General features: G+C 35.9%; 1 protein-coding gene across 2 annotated transcripts in view; it reads left to right on the forward strand.

Annotated features, from left to right (window-relative positions):
- Positions 1-21,645, forward strand: part of HGF (hepatocyte growth factor) — a 73,360-nt gene that overhangs the window by 21,729 nt on the left and 29,986 nt on the right. For both annotated transcript variants that reach the window (XM_017884046.1, XM_017884035.1), the window contains exons 6-8: positions 3,203-3,323; positions 4,837-4,955; positions 18,934-19,108. In XM_017884046.1, the coding sequence (XP_017739535.1) occupies positions 3,203-3,323; positions 4,837-4,955; positions 18,934-19,108 (415 nt within the window). The remainder of the gene's footprint in view (positions 1-3,202; positions 3,324-4,836; positions 4,956-18,933; positions 19,109-21,645) is intronic.

Consider the following 21,645-nt stretch of genomic DNA (forward strand, 5'->3'; position numbering starts at 1 on the left):
ACTGATAGCAATAGAAAGAGCCAGAGGGCATTCCTACATGTAAACTGTTACATAGTTTATATGTTCACCTGTTTCCTTGAGTACATGGACTTGGTTTCACCTGAACTGCTTGACTTTAAGAAAATTTAGAAGAATCTGAGAATTCCCAAAGTTTGAAAAGTGAATATGAGTTAAAAATTTGACTTTCTTGAGATAATTCTTATGACTAACTTGATGATTTGATTCCATGAAAAACAGCCAACTTTTCAGCCATTGACTTTGGATAAGGTATCCAATCTAGTTACATTCCCATGCACTTTCCTTGCAATGCTCCAGTAGATGAGACTGCAAAAGGAGAGCAAGTTAACTATTGTAAACAAAAAAGCAGAGGGCAATGAGGACAAGCTGGTAGGGATACCAACTTTCTAAAGTTATTGCTATCAGTATATCATAAAGTATAACCAGTTAGAATATGTAGGAAATAAGTTAAAATATGTAAAACAAAAAGGCAGTTTGGGATATTGCAAAAAATACTAAGACTGTGGGTCAGAAGATTTGTGTTCCAGGCTCAGGTTTAACATTTTGTGTTTTAGGTAAGTCTCTTAAAACTTTTGTGAGCCTTGTTTTCCTCACTGTAAGAATCAGATACTTTTCATGTTTGTTTGTTTGTTTTTTGTTTTTGTTTTTCTTTTTTTTAGACAGAGTCTTGCTCTGTTGCCCAGGCTGGAGGGGTGCAGTGGCACCATCTTGGCTCACCGCAGCTTCCACCTCCTGGGTTCAAGCAATTCTCCTGCCTCAGCCTCCCAAGTAGCTGGCACTACAGGCATGTGCCACCATGCCCAAGCTGGTCTGAAACGCCTGACCTCAGGCAATCTGCCCACCTTGGCCTCCCAAAGTGTTAGGATTACAGGCTTAAGCCACCACACCTGGCTGATACCTTTTATGTTAAAATTATGGTATAAACAATCAAATAATATGTAACTATAATATATCTAAATATCTCAATGCAATCATGACATGTTTAATTCCCACCCCAACAATAACTTTCATTGCTTTCTAAAATGTAACGTTATTCTTGCTAACTTTATTTATTTTTAGGCCCACAACTGCAATAATAACTCTTTTTTCACTTTACTATCAAGATAGTATAAGTATACTTCTGATTTTATATTATTTTGTCCCTTTATAATTTATCCAACTCTCATCTATTCAAGGTCCCAGTAAAATCTAGTCTCTCCTATGAGAGACTAGACTATGACTAGTCTCTGCCTAGACTATGACTGCCAAATACTTAGAACTTTTAGAATAGATCCCGTTATCTAGAAAGTTGCAAAGCAAAGTGAGGTCCAAGTACCAGCAGCAGCAGCAACCCCTGGGAGCTTGTTATTAATGCCCCAGCCCAGACCCACTGACTCAGAACTTGCCTCTTAACAGGATCTCAAGGTGATTTTATGCACATTCATACTTGAACAAACATTGATCTGCCACACTCATAATGAAAAGTGGTCATCTTATGGAACTGTCTGTTTCATTCATGTAGCTATTTTTTCTTAAAACCATTAAAATGTATAAGTCAAGGAAAAAAATTTATAATATTGCTCAATGTAGTGATTAGCAGAAAATAATTCTATTCACTCTCGTTGGAAATGGATATACTATCATAAGCTGCATTTGCTGAAGAAGGCATAATAGATGTAATCTCTTTCCTGAGTACAAGAGTAGAAATTGTATATATGAATACTTATCTTTTATATGTGACCCTAGTACTCTATTGTACATTTCATTCAATACAAAGGAACAAATAATGATAAATGCTGCATCATTTTCCTTGATGGTATCAAACTTTGTATTCTTTTTAAAAAAAGAGAGAGAACTAAATGAACCTGTTAACCATTCAAATGGAAAGCTGAAATGTAACATTGTATCACCTGTGTTGAGCACTGCAATGACCTTGGCCAACCTGAGCACCTTTATTGATACGCTCATGGACTCCACTCATTTACAGTTCAGATGCTTATTGGGTGTAGTCTGGGGAATCTCAGTATCAAATAAAGGGAAGCTGAGTTGGCCTCTTAGCCCATATATTAACATAAATGAAGGAAAGTAGATGGATCAAGCCAAGTTACTCATGTTTCAGAAAGTTAATAGTTAATGTCCCTATTAGATTATAAGAATCAAGGATTCAAAAGTGATTATTCTAATACTATAATCCCAAATTACTACAAATACTCATTAGGCTAGATTCCATTGGATAAAACTAAACATTGATGCCTCTTCCCACTTCAGCTAAAGTTAGATTATCAGTAATTATAAGATACAAATGATGTGTTTAAGGAAGTTTGCCTGATTCATAGGAAAGCCAAGCAATGATTTATTCCACAGGATGCTTGCTGTGCTACAAATCAACCTGTCTGTTTGAGAAGTCTCACTTTCAGCAATTGATGTGATTCAGTTTTCAGTGTGACATAAGGGGCCAGCCAGAAGAGAACAATGAATTAACCTCACAAAATCATCTGTAAGATCCTACCTAATTACATTAGCTTATACATTTTAAAAAGAATAGAAACACGGAGTTCAATAGCAGGTCATCTTCTATCCTAAGCCAGATAGGAATGTAAACCTGCCCAGCCTATTCAACATGGATGTTTGCTAACAGAAAGGAGCTGTGATTTATTTTTTTAAAAGATCCGTATTCTTTGAATTGCACCAGATTTCTATGTGAAGCCAATCTCTTAAATCTATGTGGTCCTGATTGTGGCATTAACCATAAAAGTATGACACACACTCAATTAACCTTTGTAATTCCTGTTTATGTGTTTGGAGGGCAAATTGAGAGAGAAACACTATTGTACTGACAAATAGATACTGAGATCTTTGCACTTTAGACCAACACAGGAAAAATTTTCAAGGATATGTCTTTTATTTCCATTTTCTAGATACCTTTGAGACAGTTATTGAAAAAAATAGATAGACAGCATCATGGCCCTATAGTAAATCTGTGTGACACTAATTACAAAAATCCCACTTAAACTGTATGATGTGTTCCATAGGGAGTAGTTTATGTCGCTATTTGTGGACATTAGGCCCTAATAAAAAGTTAGAATGATGTGTAGGATTTTTTAAAAATCTGTTTACTAAACAGGTGCTGTTCTTTAAATGGAACAGTGGTGTTTTTGATTTTGCTGTCAGAAACAATTAACATGCCATACTTTAATTTTATTAGTTGAATGCATGACCTGCAATGGGGAGAGTTATCGAGGTCTCATGGATCATACAGAATCAGGCAAGAGTTGTCAGCGCTGGGATCATCAGACACCACACCGGCACAAATTCTTGCCTGAAAGGTAAAATATTAATGAATCATGCTTTCAATGATTCTTTTATAAACTTCTATTCACTCTGTGACACACCGCTGTGGAAATTCTCCTTATATTGTGTTTTCCCGATAGGGCATGAACATAACATTTAGAACTCCCAGAATGTTCAGGAGTTCTTCTGACAGAATTTCTGGCCATTATATTTGGAGGAAAGAGTCAAAGGGCAAAAATATTTCTGATGAGGTATATGAGAACACTGAATTGGTCAGAGTTTCTAAAATCAGCATGGTACTAAACACAAAATCATCAGCAGGGTGTAGAGTGGAAGCACTAAAAGAAGCTTCTTTCTCTCTCAGAGCAGAAACAGAACAAAACCAAAGCAAACCACAGGGCCAATTCAGTAATGACCACTTCGACAAGTCTTAGCTGTGGTTAGAGGTATTGTTACTAATTGCAGGCAAATCTGGAGTTGCATCTTCAGAGACTCAGGTACTGCAGGCGACACGCATAACAACATGAAACAAGTAGTGCTCACAGAAAGGGAGTAAAAGAGCAAACCATTCAGGTTGCTTTATCCTGGTGTGTTTTGAAATTGCCCATATAAAAAGCCCATTTGGAGAAGTCAGGCAGCTAAATCTATCTTTTTTCCCCAGGAGTAGGTTTTGAGCTTAAGTCATTACCCAACTCCGCCAAATAATAATAATAATAATGTCTACTTTTGACCATGTATTTTACATGAAACTTTTAAGGTGAAAAAAAAAAAGGGAAGAACTTCCTTTATTTTGATTATAAAGAATAAAATACAAATAATTACACAGGAAACTTTGTCCCCCACCTTTCTTCGGAAATTGATGTTAGGTGTTTTCTCTTTGTTCTTTTTCTCTATCCTTTTGTGTTTGTTGTTATTTTAAATGAAATTAAAACTCCAGCTTATTTTCCAAATAAATGCTTGTCTTGTCGTTTAAGTGAGAGCAGAAGGGATATGGTAGCAATTAAAATCAAGTCACCAATTCAGGACTTTGTTCATTTGAAAGGAGGTGGGGTGTGGAGAAAGTAGTGTGATGAAGTTTGTCTCATGATCTGGTGAAGGTGAGGGCATGACCTCGAAAGGCTCTATTTCCAAAACTGAGCTGTCATAAGTAACAGCGCTATTGAAAACGAACTTTCAGTTTTAACTTTAAGCCTTCCCTAGAAGAGGACCTGTTTTCTTAATGAGCACTCTACATGAGGTCATGTTTTTGTAATCTGCCCTTAACTGGGTTCTAGGACAAAGAGACTCGATTTGGAACCTCAGCTAGTGGGAAGGTACCACATGGACCTAACTTACTAGCCAGGGGATGATACTCTATCCTTAGTGGGATATATAAATTAGTAGATTCAATAGTCAGTGATCAGCAGTCCTTGTAAGGCAAGACATAGAAAACGTCCTCTTTCCTCAGCTAGGTGTAGACAACCTAAGTGGAAAGTTATTTTGTGAGCTGAGGGGTGGGTGGTGTTTCCAGGCAGATTTACGTGACACTTTTCTTGGTGTGGTTTGCAGATATCCCGACAAGGGCTTTGATGATAATTATTGCCGCAATCCCGATGGCCAGCCGAGGCCATGGTGCTATACTCTTGACCCTCACACCCGCTGGGAGTACTGTGCAATTAAAACATGCGGTAAGTGAAGGTCAAATTTATTGCTTCCTTTTCCTCTCACAGACTGGATCTAAGCAGGCGATTATTAGTGAGACAGGTTAACAACTATTTAACTTGATGCTTTAATGTGTGCAGGTTTTAATATTTTAAGAATGTGTTACATAATCCTATCCAATCTTTTGCATTTTCAGAGACTGATTATTTTGACAGTGATAAATATGCAAATACACACATCCACAGAAACCATTTTTACTTATGGCAAAATGTTCAACATGGCAAGAGCCTAAACATTCTAATGTTATCAAGAAAATTTGAAAAATCACAGAGAGAGAAAAGATCGGAAATGTGCACAGCATCACAAAGTCATTAGGGGAGTAAAAGCTAGGACCTTAGACCCTTACCTTCCAATCCTGCATCCTTTACCTACCTTTCCTCCCCAGAGATATAACATGAGCTCTCAACTGATGGTGAACCTCTTGTGGTGAGTGACAGAGGCTACAATGAAGAATAATAAGTCTAACAGAAGTTTATCACAGATGTCTCTAATACCTATAGCTGATCCCTACCTCTCTGGCTGTCCTTGTACCCAGCCTGCATTCTGGTTCAATCTGTCTTTTAACAGTCCATACAACCATTTTTCTATATGCTGACCCTTACCCAGCTTTTCTGAATTTACGATAAAAACTATTTTTTTAACCTGTTTTGTATTATTCCTTTCGCTCTATGAACTTGGTCCTCTCCTCTATGGTTAACTCACACATTTTCACTGTTCTCTTAAATAATATTACATAATATTTTCATTTCTTTGAATACAGTTCTTATTTTTTTCAACTGGATCCTAAAATTCTTTAAAATCAATAGAATTGCATAAATTTAGTAAGGTATAATAATGTTATAAATTGGCCTGATAATATAAAGTTATGTATATATGGACAGATATGTAAAGCTAAATAAGCTACATAAGATCAGGCACCAGCACCTAGAGTAAAATATACAATTAAGAGGGCATGGATTGATTTTCATATATTTCACTATAGCAGAATGATGGGGAAATTCCTCTGAACAAACCTAATTGAATATTAAGCATGCCATGATACTGCCAAGGTAAATCTCTCTCAATGTAGACCTACTGATAAAAGGAAATGTTTTGGACAACTCTTAATATTTTGGACAATAATCCCATAGGCAGGGGATATGTCTGGCATATATGAAATAACTGAAGAATCTGGAAGCCTTTCAGAGTAAAACACTGTGTTCCCAGGAAATCAAATCATCTATTTTGTCCTTTAAAATAAAAAATGACTCCTGTGATAGTGTTTCTCTGTATAGATTGGGTTGGTTCCACTTACTGACTTTTAAAATTGTATTAGTCTTCCCATTGTTCTACACCAGTTAGGTATAATAAACCAACTATTTCTCTTTTGATTGTGTGTGTGTATGTGTGTGTATGTGTGTGTATGTATGTATGTGTGGTTTAGATACTTTTTTTTTTTTTTTTGAGATGGAGTTTCACTCTTGTTTCCCAGGCTGGAGTGCAATGGCACAATCTCGGCTTGCCACAACCTCCACCTCCTGGGTTCAAGCGATTCTCCTGCCTCAGCCTCCTGAGAAGCTGGGATTACAGGCATGTACCACCACACCTGGCTAATTTTGTATTTTTAGTAGAGACAGGGTTTCTCTATGTTGGTCAGGCTGGTCTCGAACTCCCGACCTCAGGTGATCTGCCCACCTTGACCTCCCAAAGTGCTGGGATTACAGGCATGAGCCACCATGCCTGGTCAGTTTAGGTACTCTTATAAATCTTCTCTGGAATAAAACCTGTACACACACACACACACACACACATATGCTCACCTGCACATTCACCCTTCAACTGGCATGCACACACCAAGAAATCCAAGTGTTGCCCTCCTCTTCAGTTCCAAACCAATCTTTAGGGTATTTTTAAAAAGAGATTGAGAGGCAAGAAATAGAATGACTATGACACTTTCTAGCTATTAAGTAGGTTTCTTTTTTCTCTTCTGTCCAGAGAGGAGCTGGCTAGTTACACAAGTAACATGCTATATAATTCCAATGTCTTTGTTAAGCAGAGGATAGTGTTTATAGGGTGTTAATTCTAAAAAAAAAAAAACAAAAAACAAAAAACAAACAAACAAAAAAAAACAGAATTTGTGAGCCAAACCTGTATCACTCAGATTTAAAAGTCTTCTGAGTTTTGGGAATATTTTGGAAATATTTTATTAAAGGAAGGATAGCTTTTAGTTTAAAAAATACATATATGAAAGAGATATAAATATGAGTATAAAGAGACAATACTTCTATTAAAGTGAATGAAATGAAGTTGACATACTGGAAAGCATAAGAGATAATGTTTTATGAATATTCTTTCAAATGTTTTGGTTCACATATATAGTAAAGCCTTTAATGTGAAACCAAAAATTTGGTGGTGGATTCAATTGTGCCTTTATTTTCTATTGTGGCATAACAAATTACCAAAACTTTAGTGGCTAACAGCAACACACATTTATTATCTCATATTTTCTGTGGGTCAGGAGTTCAGCCATAACTCAAGCGGGTTCCTTGCTAGGGTCTCAAAAGGTCCTGATCAAGGTGCCCACCACACCTCTGGTCTCATGTAAAACTCCATGTTGCATTTAAAGTTCACTAGTTTTGACAGAATTCAGTTTCTTGTGGTTTTAAGGCTGTAGTATAATTCTTCTAGAGACTGCCTAACTTTCTGTGACACATAACCCTCTCTACAATATGGCAGTTTACTCCTGCCAACAGGATAGCATCTCTCCTGCTTTGAGCGTTTGACCTCCAGACTCTGTTTTAAAGAGCTAACCTAATTAGGTCAGTCCTGCCTAGGTTAATTTCCCTTTTAATTCACTTACAGTCAACTGATTAGGGACTTTAGTTACATATGCAAAATCTCTTCATCTTTGTTGTATAATATAACCTAATCACAAGAGTAGTTCTCATTGTATTCAAAAGTTTCATCCACACCCAAGGGGAGAAGATTATGCAGTGTGTACACTAGAGGGTGGGGATCTGGAGGGACCACACATGTATTTACTTGTACTGGTTGTAACAGATACTTAATTATTAACTTTTGTTCATATCATTAACTGGGACAGTTTTCTGGTTTTCTCTTAGTCCAGTCCAGCTGAACTGATTCTGGGTTTTCAATGATTCTAAAACAAAGACTAAAGATAATGATTATGTCACTTACTCTCTAGAAAGTTGGAGGGGAATTTCTAAACTCGTGTTTTATCATATAATAACTGTATTAGAAAATCATAATTACCACCATTTATTTAACACCTATAAAGAGGTGCTTTCCATTGTAGAGTTAACAATCCTTATTTCATTCTTAGCAAATGTCTGCAATTAGGCCAGTGAGGAAAGGGGTAAAGACATGGATGGCTGGATGGCAATTCAGGACAAGGTACATGATTGATATGGGTAGGGTATGGGGTAAAAACAGAAAAATGAAAGAAACTGAGAAAAATTAAGTTGATATGAGGCAGATCAAGTAAGATCCAAGAGTAGCCCATTCAGTTGCCATGAGAAACACTGAAAAATTAAGCAAAGGGAGGGATCTTACCTCATTTGTGATCTAGAACAGTGATCTTTAAACTGGTGTCCATGAGACCCAGGAAAACACAAAGACTCTCCTAGGGGCCTTTGGGCATAGATTGCTTAAGGGGCTAAAGTTCCATCTCCTCTTCTCTCAGGTGAATTCTTTCCCAAAGGTCCCTTCTTGAGATGCATGTGTTTCTTGGAAGCCAGGCACGTCAACACCCCCGCCCTCCCACACTGCTGCCCTTCCCTACTTTACCTGAATTTTACTGTAGCTCATTGCCCTGGGTTTAAAAGCCCTGGGGACGACAAAGAGATCTTTGAAAATACATTAAACATATATTCATGCTGTTTGTAATTTATGGACTACTAATAATTATATCCCTATATACTATATATGTTTGTACATATGTTCATGTATTCAGTGTATGTGTATATTTTTCTCTTAAAACCCTGTGGTCACAAGACATTTTAAATGTAATTTCAATGAATGAAAAGCTTTCAGAGAAGTATGATTAGGTGAGGAATAAAAGACTATTGAACACAAAATACAATGCAGGCCAGTAAGAAATAAAAAGAGTGTGATTAAGGCAGTAAGCGGTGAGAAAAACAAGGTGAGGAAGGATCTGAACAATAGCAAAAGGGGGGAATGTACAGTATATAATGACAAATTGGTTATACTAGGAAATGGGATAGGGAGAGAGAAAAGTCTAAAATATTTCCAAGTTATTGGGTAGATGATGTATATATAATATATGTCATTGTAAAATAAATTATATATAATAAATTATAAAATAAATTATAAAAATTAATTTGAGGAGAAAGAGCACAGGTTTAGTTCTGCTTATATTGAGATGCATGCACTTGGCATCCTTGTTTATAGCACATCTAAGTTCATTCTTCTCCAGAATGTCAAGGAAAGTCACAAGTAAACAGAGATAGCAAAAGCCTTCGGCATCGACAGTTCCACCCGGCATATTGAGAACGCAAAGAGTGTTGTTTGCTCCTTTCTCCATAGCATTCATTCAGTGAATATATTCTGAGCAGCTATGATGTGTCAAACAAACACTTTTCTAGTAGCTGGGGATACAGAAGTGAATAAAACAGACCAAGGCCTGTAACAGGATAGAAAATTCAGAACTTTAACACAAACCGGTAAAGCAAAAGATGACATTGGCTTGATATTAGGATATTCACACCTGCCAGCCAACGTTTGAATACTGCTCTCCTTTTATTTGTTCCTTTTATTTGTTCAAAAGCTGAATGAACTACAAATTTGTTCTAGTCACTTTGCTTCCAAGCTTGTATGTTACAATCAATGTCTCACTCAAAGTAAAGAATGAATGTTGCTCATTGACAAATGTGTGCCAGTGTACTCTGGGATGGGCCTTTTCAGACTTCCTTACACTGTATTTCTCAGGAGGGGATATATACCTAAACGTCATCAGCCCACAAATATTCTGTGTATATAATTTTTAACAGTGTTTTGGGCATATGGAATTTTAAGACATCACAAATAGAAGATTAGAAGTCCTGCATAGTGCTTGAATGAAGGACTGATTTTCTCATGCTTTTCCCTGATTATAACTTCATATTCTGAATAACAGTTGGTTCTATATATTAGTTTCCTGCTTTTCAGAGACAAATAACAACATTTGTTAAATTTATTGTATTTTCTTTAAGTTTTAAGTTCAGGTGTACATGTGCAGGTTTGTTATGTAGGTAAACCTATGTCATGGGGTTTTGTTGTAAAGATTATTTTGTCACCCAGGCATTAAACTTAGGACCCATTAGTTATTTTTCCCAATCTTCTCCCTTCTCCTATCCACCACCCTCCGGTGGGTCCCAGTGTCTGTTGTTCCCCTGTATGTGTCCATGTGTTCTCATCATTTAGCTGCCACTTATCAGTAAGAACATGCAGTATTAGTATTTTTATGAAGTAAACTTCAACAGGTCCCTGGAAATTTAAAAACTGTCTTGTGATTGATACCCCTTAGAAATCACATTGAGTATTTAGATCAGTTCACAAACTTCTTGGACTGAACATACATTTATACTCTTCGACATTATTGGGAAGCCCAAATTATCTGTGTGGATTATATGAATCCATGTTTACTATATTAGAAATTAAAACAGGAAATTCAAAACATATTAAATCATTTAAAACAGCAGTAAGGCCATTAGCTATGAATAAATATATTTTACTGAAAAATAGTAAACAGTGGCATTGTCAACTTTTTACAAACTTGGCATTTAAAAAAATTTTACTTAATGACACCTTAAATGAAGACAGTTGGGTGTCTTGTATTTGCTTTTGCCGTCAGTCTTTCAGGATATCACATATCACATGCCATCTGAAACCTTCACGGTGTAAAGAACAAATGGTCTCTTAACATTACTGTGAAAATAGTTTTGATCTCCTGGATCCCTGAAAGGATCTCAGGAACCTCAGGTGTCCCAGGACGCTCTAAGAACAACTTTTTGCTATATATCAGAACATGCAAGACTGACACAGTCCCCTTAAGAGTACACTAATTAGTATTTACCTATGGGCTACTCCAATTTCCCTCAGCCCCTCGGAACCAGAAACTCGCCTCTTCTCTTATTAATTATCTTTTACCCTGACTTTCTTCATGAATCCTGTAAAGGGGGTTGAGAGCGTCTGTTCTGCCTTGTAAACTCTCTTTTGCATGATTGATACCATTATTTGCCCAGTTTAAAATCCAAAAGCCTGGCATACTCCCAGATATAGCCTTATCCTTCACTCTTCACATTTCATTTATCACCAAGTCCTGTCAATTTTATCTTCTATATACCTTTCACGTAAGACCATTTCACTCCATCATTGTCTACTTTGTCTAAGAGAGTATGATTTTTTTTTTTTTGAGGCGGAGTCTCGCTCTGTAGCCCGGTCTGGAGTGCAGTGGCCAGATCTCAGCTCACTGCAAGCTCCGCCTCCCGGGTTTACGCCATTCTCCTGCCTCAGCCTCCCGAGTAGCTGGGACTACAGGCGCCCGACACCTCGCCCGGCTAGTTTTGTATTTTAGTAGAGACGGGGTTTCACCGTGTTAGCCAGGATGGTCTCGATCTCCTGACCTCGTGATCCGCCCGTCTCGGCCTCCCAAAGTGCTGGGATTACAGGCTTGAGCCACCGCGCCCGGACCGGCCGAGAGTATCATTTTTAACACGAATGGACTTCAGAGTGAAATATCTCTATCCATTATTTTTCCCTGCAAAAGAGAATGTTTTCAAAAATCTGATGATATAATTCCTCATCTACAGAACAACACACACACTCACACACGCACACATACACACCTCTACAGATAAATTAAAAACCCTTCAATGGTTTCCTTTGATCTTAGGACAATGACAAAACATAACCATCTTTTACCCCCTACCTATATTTCTAACCTTATATATGACTTCATATACCTCCACATTTCTCTCCAGGCTCTCTTGCTCTCTGTTACAGCCACAATAATTTTCTTCCTTTGCCTCGTATTTTCCATGTTCTCATTATAGTCTCTTTACCCCGACCTTTCAAAAATTTTACTTTCTTCCTGACCTAATTGGCAGCTACTCACTCATTCACATTTCAACCAAGTTATGATTTCCTCACATCAGCTCCTTCATTTGAGCTCCCTTACTGTATCATCTCCAAACATTCTTATGATAAAGTTTAATTTATTAATTAGGTACAATAAGAGATTAACAACAATAAAATAGAATAATGATAACAATATGCCAGCATCACTATTCTTGTGCCTTGGGACCATTGTTAAGTAAAATAAAGGTTACTGCAAAATTATGACCATTGACCTGATCACCCTGAAGGCTACTAAGTGACTAAATGGGTGAGTTGCATATACAACACTGGACAAAGAAATGAGGCACATTTGAGGCAAAATAGAATGGAGTGTGCAATTTGAAACTTATGAATTATTTACTTCTGGAATTTTTTATTTAATATTTTTGGACAATGGTTGACCACAGGTAACTGAAATGGCAGAAAGCAAAACTGCAATTAAGGAGGAACTAGTATACTTAAGTGCCCAGAAACACTTTAGAAGTGAGACCTGGGTAGATCTTTGATAACTAAGGATTCTATTTGAGGTCTTGCTACGGAGTGAATTGCTTCTCCTACCAAATCCTTATGTTGAAGCCCCGACTGCCATTGTGACTATATTTAGATATAGGGATTGTAAGTGGTAATTGATGTTAAATGAGGTCATGAGAGTGGATCCTAATCTGGTAGGATTGGTGGCCTTATAACAAGAGGAAGAAAGAGAGAATTCTGTTTTTCTACCATGTAAGGACATAGCAAGAAAGTGGCCATTTTCAAGTGAGGAAGAGAGCCCTCATTAAGGACCCAATTGGCTAGCACCTTGGTCTTGAACTTCCTAGCCTCCAGAACTGTAAGAAGATAAATTATTTTTGTTTAAATCAGCAAATTTGCAGTACTTTGTTATGGTAGCATGAGCAGACTAATATAGGTATGTTGCCATTGGAAACAAATATGCAAAAAAAAAAAAAAAATCCTTTCCCTTAATAACCAATGAACGTGGACATCACTTTAAAAGAACATAGTCATCTTTTAAGATTCAGTGTGTTCATATGAGAAAATATTTTTTACAAATTGTATACAATTACAGCATAATTTTTACAAATTATCTTCTTTCTTAGAGAAAGCTGATTGTTTCTTTGAGTTTTCCTAATTTATCCAAGGCCAGAATAGAGATTCATAGAAATAAAATATTGTGCCCTGTGTCAGAGAAAAAACAGTGCTATCAATACCCTTTCTCAAGGGAAAAGTCTTTTACTTGGAGGTCTCTTCCAAATCATTTCCTAAAGAATAAAGCTATATAGAATTGAAGACCTTTCATGAAAGTCTTGTCTCCTGAGCATTTTGTACGAGCAAAAGCTTCGATAAAGTCCAGGGAAAAGTTTGAGATGTGAATCCTGGCTTCACATAGAAAGCAAACGTGCAAACAATTTGAGGTTCATTATTTTGGAGGTCTTTACTGTTTTCCCATGCCAATTTTAAAACAAGAAGCTCTTTAAATTTACAATGAGCTTCATCCTCGTCTTAGTGGCCCACAGAGCATAAGTACTGTTGATGGGAGAGTGGCTTTATTACACACTGTTCTCAATCCCGAGGGACCTTCATAAAGTAAATTCTATTTCAGTTGCTCTTCAGTAGCTGGGAAGAAGCAGTGGGTTAGGTTGAACTACTCCAAGGGATAATTGGGTATTTGTCTACCAGACTATGAATTGACTTATTCTTGGCTCTAGGGAAAAGAGAAGCAATAGCTTGTCTCCATTGGGAAATCTGGGATTTCTTTTGGTGGAGATGTTAGGGGCAGGGTGGGGGTGGTGGAAACTGTAGATGTAAGAATTTACTCGTCATTCATATGAAGCTTATAGAGCCCTGGGTGTCACTGTTTATAATATACTGTGCACTCCAACTCACTAGCTACCATTCAGACTTCCAACAGGGCCCTGTGGCCTCTCTGCAAGGCTTTGCCAGCGCTTCACAGAGGAAAATAATCAGATTTTTTTTTTAAATTGTTGATCTTGTTCTGTTGGTCACTGTTGGGAGGCAAGATGGTTATCCCAAGAATTAGACAACAGTGAATACTCTTTGTCTCAAAAATAATCTATTCAAATCTTAAAAATTCACTTCCAAATTTTGTAGCAATCAGATCACATCACAACCACACTAGCAAAGTGAAATTAATGTTCCAAGAGACACTCATTGTATTTGATCATATTCAAACAGGACAGTGAAAATTTTTGATAGCAAATGTTTTACTTAAAGCATTTCCAAACAGCAAATTTTGTGTCAATCATCAAAGAGAAGCATTCCTTTACTCATAGACCACTGATGATTACACAAATACCTTTGCTTCTGCTTCCAATGGGTAGCCACTACTGATACTCCTGACAAAATGTTTCCTTTCTAGAAACTCTCAGAAGAGTTCCAGATATTTTCAGTGTTAACTTGGTAGACATAATTGAAAATATATTTGTGTATGTGGGGCTACTGTATTTTAAAATACCTGTTGCTTTGTCTAAACAATCAACTTCAGCTGATATTTGGGAATGTTTCTGTCTTTTCTGACATTTTAGTTTGGCCAATGGAGATTTTTCAAAACCCCCCCTTACTCAGGTCCCATGTTAAGTATTAAGTACAAAGGAATGCCTTTCCCAACATTTAATAGCCCTTTCCAAATCAATTGTCATGAAACGTTTGTTTTATTTTTACACCCGGTTTTGATATTTATACAGCAGGACTGCAGGAGGAGTTTGTTTTACTGCCATTGAGGAATAATTAATTTTGTTTGAATAGTAAGTATGTGAGCAGCAAAGATCAAACATTTATATCACAGTTAAATGGTCTATGGACAAATCATTCATCATGGTCCTCATCAGATATTTATTAAATAGCTTCATGGAGACTCATAATAACTCTCATTTATTGATGAAAACTATTTAGTTACCTTGTCATACTAATATATCTTTATTCGCCTATATTATTTATTCTATACATTGCACCAGAATTATGTAGTTTTTATTTATGGGGTGACTTCTAGAAGTTGAATGTCAAAGGGAATAAATACAATGCACTGATTTCAGAAGGTACTTTGGAGTTAAAGAAAAATACCAGCTAAATACTCTAGTTTGTGTTTAAAATAATGACAAATATTTCCAATGAATTAAAACACAAGAAAATAAAACTATTAAGTTATTAGAGTTATACACATATTTAAAGTCATAGATATTTATTTTTTAAAACATGAAAATAATAATGTTATATTTAGATTACTTACATTTTTGATAAACCCGAAGTGAAAAAGTTATATTTAGTTTGTAAAATATTATATTTATATTAATTACAGTAATTCTTTGTATTTCTATAATTTTAAAATTCTAAAAGGTTTATTTTCCATGACCAAATTAAAATATATTAAACTGTTTAAATTATTTAATCCAAAGCCAGCATTTTGGTTTTATTTAAAGATGTAACATACTTTTAAAAAATGAATGTTCAGTGACTCTTCAAGTTTATAGTAAACGCTTTAAAATATGCTGATGAAAGTTTAGAAAAAAACCTATTCAACATGATAGTCAAATGATGAGATTTATATCATTGCTATTTTTAAAAGTGAAAGATTCTTTTATTAAATCTGGTTGGAAACTTGCAGTTGAAGTAGAGAATTAGCACTAACAATACATGTCTGAATTGACATTGAAGTTTCAGTGGATAAATCAGCAGTGAGCTATTTTCCTGAATGTTTTTAAGCAAGTAGACTTTTCTTTGACTTAGGATTTTGGTAATATAGATTTTTCATTTCACAGAGGTTCTTAAAATTTCAAAATTTGCTCTCAAATTAAGAATATGCTTATTCTTTATCAGTATTTACATTTTACCATTCCTCTTAATATTACCTGATTATCACGTGATTGCTTATAGTTGCTCATTGCACCTGCCAAGTATTGATTTTTGAATGAATTTTGATAACCTATGTCTACTTTACTGTCTCCCTTTTTATAAGGTATATTTCCACTTGTTTCTGACTTTAAGGCTCTAAGTATTGCTTTAGATTATAACTATCATGGGTCATTTCTGTAAGAGTGTAACTTTAAAGTATTATTTTTAGAAAAATTACTTTGAAATTCGAATCACCCTTGACTAATAACATGCTATAGAAATGATCATTGATATTTAAGCTTACATTGACAATGTAGACAGACAGTTTTACTCTCTCACCCCCACCCAGGCATATCCTTACAGTAGGAAGTTGCCTTCACATAGTAGAGGAAACAGCCTTTTAAAGCTGCTTCCATATTTAGAAATTTCAACAAACAATGTTCAAATCCTTAATCATGTCTAAATATTACATTCCTTTTATTTATTGTCTTGATTGGTATCTGGCAAATCATACTTGTGTCCAAGGAGTAGTGTGTTAATTTTTCTTGGACTGAGCCTTGAACTATTTTATCAGTGAGATGCAATGAATGGGTCCATATCCAGCCAAAGATGGCACTGATTGACACCTGGACTCATCAAGACTGGATCTGTGAGTTATGTGTGCAATATAAGAGTAGTGCTTGAAAAGAATGGCTCAGTAGTAAACAATCAAAACAAATCACACACAATTGAGTAGGAAAGTAAAGGAGTTGAGGTACCTGAGGCAGACAATGAAGTCTAAGAGATTAGTGGAAGTGTGTTTACACTGGCTGTTCTAACTCTGAACTCCCTTCCATTGTCAGGACTTAGTTTTGACTGAGGTCACAAGTTTGCTGCCCAAGAGCTTGTGCCCCAAAACTTTTCTTTTAGCATGTTAAGCTAATGAATTGATAGATGCCCAAGGACATTTATTTTTGTCTCCTTTCCCATCAGTTTTATAACTAGATATGAAATATAGCAGTACAAACTCGACCTTTTACCTGTTTTAGAGTTATCATCTATTAAAATGTTCCCCCACACATTCAGTCTCCTCATATCATTTAACAGTTAATTCACATAGTCAGAAATAGAGCAACTTAATGGCATTTATATTGATGAAATATAGTTCCTTAGGACCTATGAAATCTATCTTATTTTGTATTTCACCAAAGACCTTTGGATGGTATTGAAATTATAAAAGACTTGCATAATCAGCATCAACTTTTTCTATACAAGGCATTTCCCCAAGTTCAGTAATTTGTGTTCTTCCTAAAATCAATATATATCATCAGTATCAATATAGATGAATTCTCTAGGCTATCAGCTCTCAGTTGCCACTTTATGGGTCAATTGCTGAACATTTTTCATCTTCATTTGAATTTCTTTTTAAGTTTGGGTATTTCTGAGTCATATTTCTATTCTCTAAAGCAGATATACAAAACATTGAGACACTTTTAAATGGGTTGCAATAAAGTTATTTAAAAGGAATTTAATGGAAATTTGCATAGTACAACTTATTTCAGTAATTAGGGTAGTCATTAAGGTAATGCTTTCCCTTTTCTCACAAAGCTTCATAGAATAACTCTAAACATAGGCTATTGTTTAGTTTGCCCAAGGTTAGCTCATAGAATGCAATGAAATAAAGCATTCAGCTAACTACAATAAGTTAGCAATGGTTTGTGTGAGAGAAATGTTTAGATGAAATTTAAGAGCTATTAAAAATATTTTCACTATTAACTATAGAAAACTTTCATAGGCATTCCTAGTCACTGAAAGCATGTCTAATTCTGGCCTGTACTTTGTACAGTGGTACATGCAATTCCAAAATGGATACATCAATGAAATTTACTCAGATCTTACAACTGTCCTAGAGGCTGTTGACTTGAGTTTCATTCAGAGACATCTTGAATGGCCATTTAGATTGTAAAGGTAGCTAGGAAGTTTACACTTTTATCAAACCATAAACATTTCCATGTATGTTTTAAGAAATATGAATTTTAGTTGCTTTGGAATGTTTTGAGTTATATTTTGATTGACTAAACATTACACACAGAGAGAGACCAAATTGTGGTAAAAATTTAAATTTATACTTTTTTTACTTAGTGACTGAGGATTTCATAACCTTCATGAAGTATAGTAAGCATTGAAGTTGGACTAGGAAAAAAGCAGGAGATAGATCTTCCTAGGAATAACTGATTTTTTTCTTTATTGTAAACAAGTTGACTAAAAATATATTTAACTTGTCAGCTTAGAAACTTAGAATTTATTTATTTATTTAATTCATTTTTTGAGACCGACTTTCACTCTTCTTGCCCAGGCTGGAGTGCAATGGCACAATCTTGGCTCACTGCAACTTCTGCTTCCCGAGTTCAAGCCATTTTCCTGGCTCAGCCTCCCAAGTAGCTGGAATTACAGGCACCTGCCACCACTCCTGGCTATTTTTTTTTTTTTTTTTTTTTCCAGTAGAGACGGGGTTTCACTATATTGACCAGGCTGGTCTTAAACTCCTGACCTCAGGTGATCCACCCACCTCAGCTTCCCAAAGTGCTGGGATTACAGGCATAAGCCACCATACCTGGCCAGAATGTATGTATTATATTGGAGGAAAATTGTGGTTAATTTCATTACCACTTTGTATGTACTTATAAGCAAGCTGATTTTAGAAATAATTGTATAGTCATTTCAGAAACACTATATATTCAGCATATGTAAGTTATACATGTGGAAGTAAAATGCATTTAAGTAACTGTTCAAGAAAAAAACTAATTTAGGATTTGAATGAAAGGAAAATTGGAGTGAAGTTAGTAATAATGTTAAGTGAAATTTCTTATTCCACTCAATTATTATAAAAGCTTATAAGTAACAGGAAAAAAATCTGCTAATAAAAATGCCAATGAACTCTAAGAGGCAGATGGCATCTTCAAAGATTTTATGTAAGTTTTTTTGTTATTATTTTTCCAATAGCTGACAATACTGTAAATGATACTGATGTTCCTATGGAAACAACTGAATGCATCCAAGGTCAAGGAGAAGGCTACAGGGGCACTGTCAATACCATTTGGAATGGAATTCCATGTCAGCGTTGGGATTCTCAGTATCCTCACGAGCATGACATGACTCCTGAAAATTTCAAGTGCAAGTGAGTAAAGTAGGCAAATGTTATACATTTCAGTAGGCCCTGGGGAAAATGAGGTAGAGTGGTTACTTTTTACTAATTTTGTGTTAGTGATCAAACTTTAGTGTGCCCAGTGATAATCAGGAGTTAAAAGGCAGATTATTCCTCCACTCAGAGATTTTGATTCTTTCGATCTGGGATTTGGTCCTCAAAGATGCATTTCATTAAGCACTCTAGGTGGTTCAGATCCAGAGGGTGGATTCACTATGCTTTGGGAAATATATCCCTAGGTGGATTTCTGATCACAACTTTGCTCTTGTGGGTCTGTTTAATAAATCAATTAATAGTAATGATAGCCAGGCATGTTTCAAAATACTGCCTTCTTAAATTTTCATGTTAGCTCTGGGAGGATTACACATTTTTCCTTTTGAAAGAATGGAAAGAAAAGGCCTACCACTGAAGAGTTATTAGCCTTAAAGATCTGTGAATAAAATAATTTTTCAAAGCTTAAATGAATGTGTTCAATTGTTTCTGGATTTGCTTTGAAAAGTGAGGAAGCAAAACAATTGTGTAGATGACTCAAGCCAAAGAAACTGCCCTTGAGCATCAATTACATAGTTGTTTTGTGCATTCTCTATGGGTACTTTTCACACCACTTGGCTTTTGTAGACAGGCACAAACACAATGCCATGTGTTTTCAAATTGTCCACCTTGTTATGAGGAACATAAAGTGATTGCTTTTGAAATTAATAACACACATCATTTGTAGTGGCTTTCCTGAAATAGCACCTATAAATAACATATATTGGCTTTATGTAATTGGCTTTTAATAAGACAGGCTAACATTTCTGAATGAGGAGCTGTGAGCACTAGTTGGCTCATCCACCATAGGAGATGGGAGATTTGTGTTGTATGTGTGTGTGTTTGCATGCACAAACTTTAGCTAGTTCCATAATTTATTTGTTTAAATAGTAAATATTAATCTAAGGTTGTTTTCCCATTAATTTACAATAACAAAATTGATAGTTGTCATTCTGGGTTTATTTCCCTAATTTCCATGACAGCAATTCACTCTCTATTCCTGACCCATGTGTTTCACACCTGAGAAATACATATCAAAGTAGAACAAACAAAGCAACACAGAGAATATTAGTTATAAGGGACAAAGGAGATAGTGTCACTGCCATTCACATTTTTGTTAACTTCTAATGACTGGTAATACCCAATAAGAAATTGTGTATGTGAAGATACCTAGTGAAATTCATCTGTAAGAAAAACAGAATGGTTATAAACATTTACTTCACAGACTTCACAAGTGAAACTTAAGTATCAAAAGTTACCTGTTATATCTTGGCAGAATTTAAGTCACCATTTCTTAATTTTGTTATTTGGTTTAAATAACCAAACATAAATATTATGAAACAAAGCTTGTGCTGTGTTACAAAACTGATAAAATCTGACTCAACATTTTTCTCAGGACATTGATTTACCATTTACTCTTTGTGATCCAGTACTGAGGGGTGTACTGGTCAGGCGTCTCTTAAATATTAAACATGGAATATTACTTGCCCTGGTACTGAGACCTTACAAGGCAATCTTTGGGACACTGTAACTGAACAATACTGCCTCTGATGAATCTACACAAATCATAAAATCAATTCTCTTTAGTAATTGTAAACCATCCTTTCTTCAAGTGAAAGATAAGGACTTAGTAAAAATATCTCGGCAAATCTTGACTTTCATTCTTGCTTCATCTAGATTGACTGAGGTGCTTCTAATACAGATGTTAAAGTCAGTCCACACTAAGACTTTGATAGCCCTCGATCTTCACTTAATTAGCTTGTCTAAATGAGCAATCCAGAACTTTGGGAGGATGAGATGGGAAGATGGCTTAAGGTCAGGAGTTCAAGACCAGACTGGGCAACAAAGGGTGACTCCATCTCTACCAAATAATAGAAAATAAAGCCAAAGTGTATGCAAAGTTTATGTAAAATTTAACACACGTATTTTATACTGACATAGATTTTTAAAATATATATATAAGTATAAATTGCTTGTCTCATCTATTCCAGTTAATAATTGCATAGGAAGACTAAAGGTTTGAATATGGGTTATGAACACTTAACTATACCGTAGCTTTAACCATTGGCGGCTGATGTTCTCATATCCTTAAATAATAGTTTGTGTCAGGACTGACTTTGATTAGATAAGACTATTACTTGTTGATTTTCTAACCCAACACAAGCTTCTTCCTTAAAACGTTCTCAGTTTCAGCCGGGAGTGGTAGCTCACGCCTGTAATCCCAGCACTTTGGGAGGCAGAGGTGGGCAGATCACGAGGTCAGGAGATCGAGACCATGCTGACTAACACGGTGAAACCCCGTCTCTACTAAAAATACAAAAAACTAGCCGGGCGACCTGGCGGGCGCCTGTAGTCCCAGCTACTCGGGAGGCTGAGGCAAGAGAATGGCGTGAACCCGGGAGGTGGAGCTTGGAGTGAGCTGAGATCGCTCCACTGCACTCCAGCCTGGGTGACAAAACGAGACTCCATCTCAAAAAAAA

Source organism: Rhinopithecus bieti, unplaced genomic scaffold (assembly GCF_001698545.2).
Source record: "Rhinopithecus bieti isolate Rb0 unplaced genomic scaffold, ASM169854v2 scaffold_1101, whole genome shotgun sequence".
In the NCBI taxonomy this organism is placed as follows: Eukaryota; Metazoa; Chordata; class Mammalia; order Primates; family Cercopithecidae; genus Rhinopithecus; species Rhinopithecus bieti.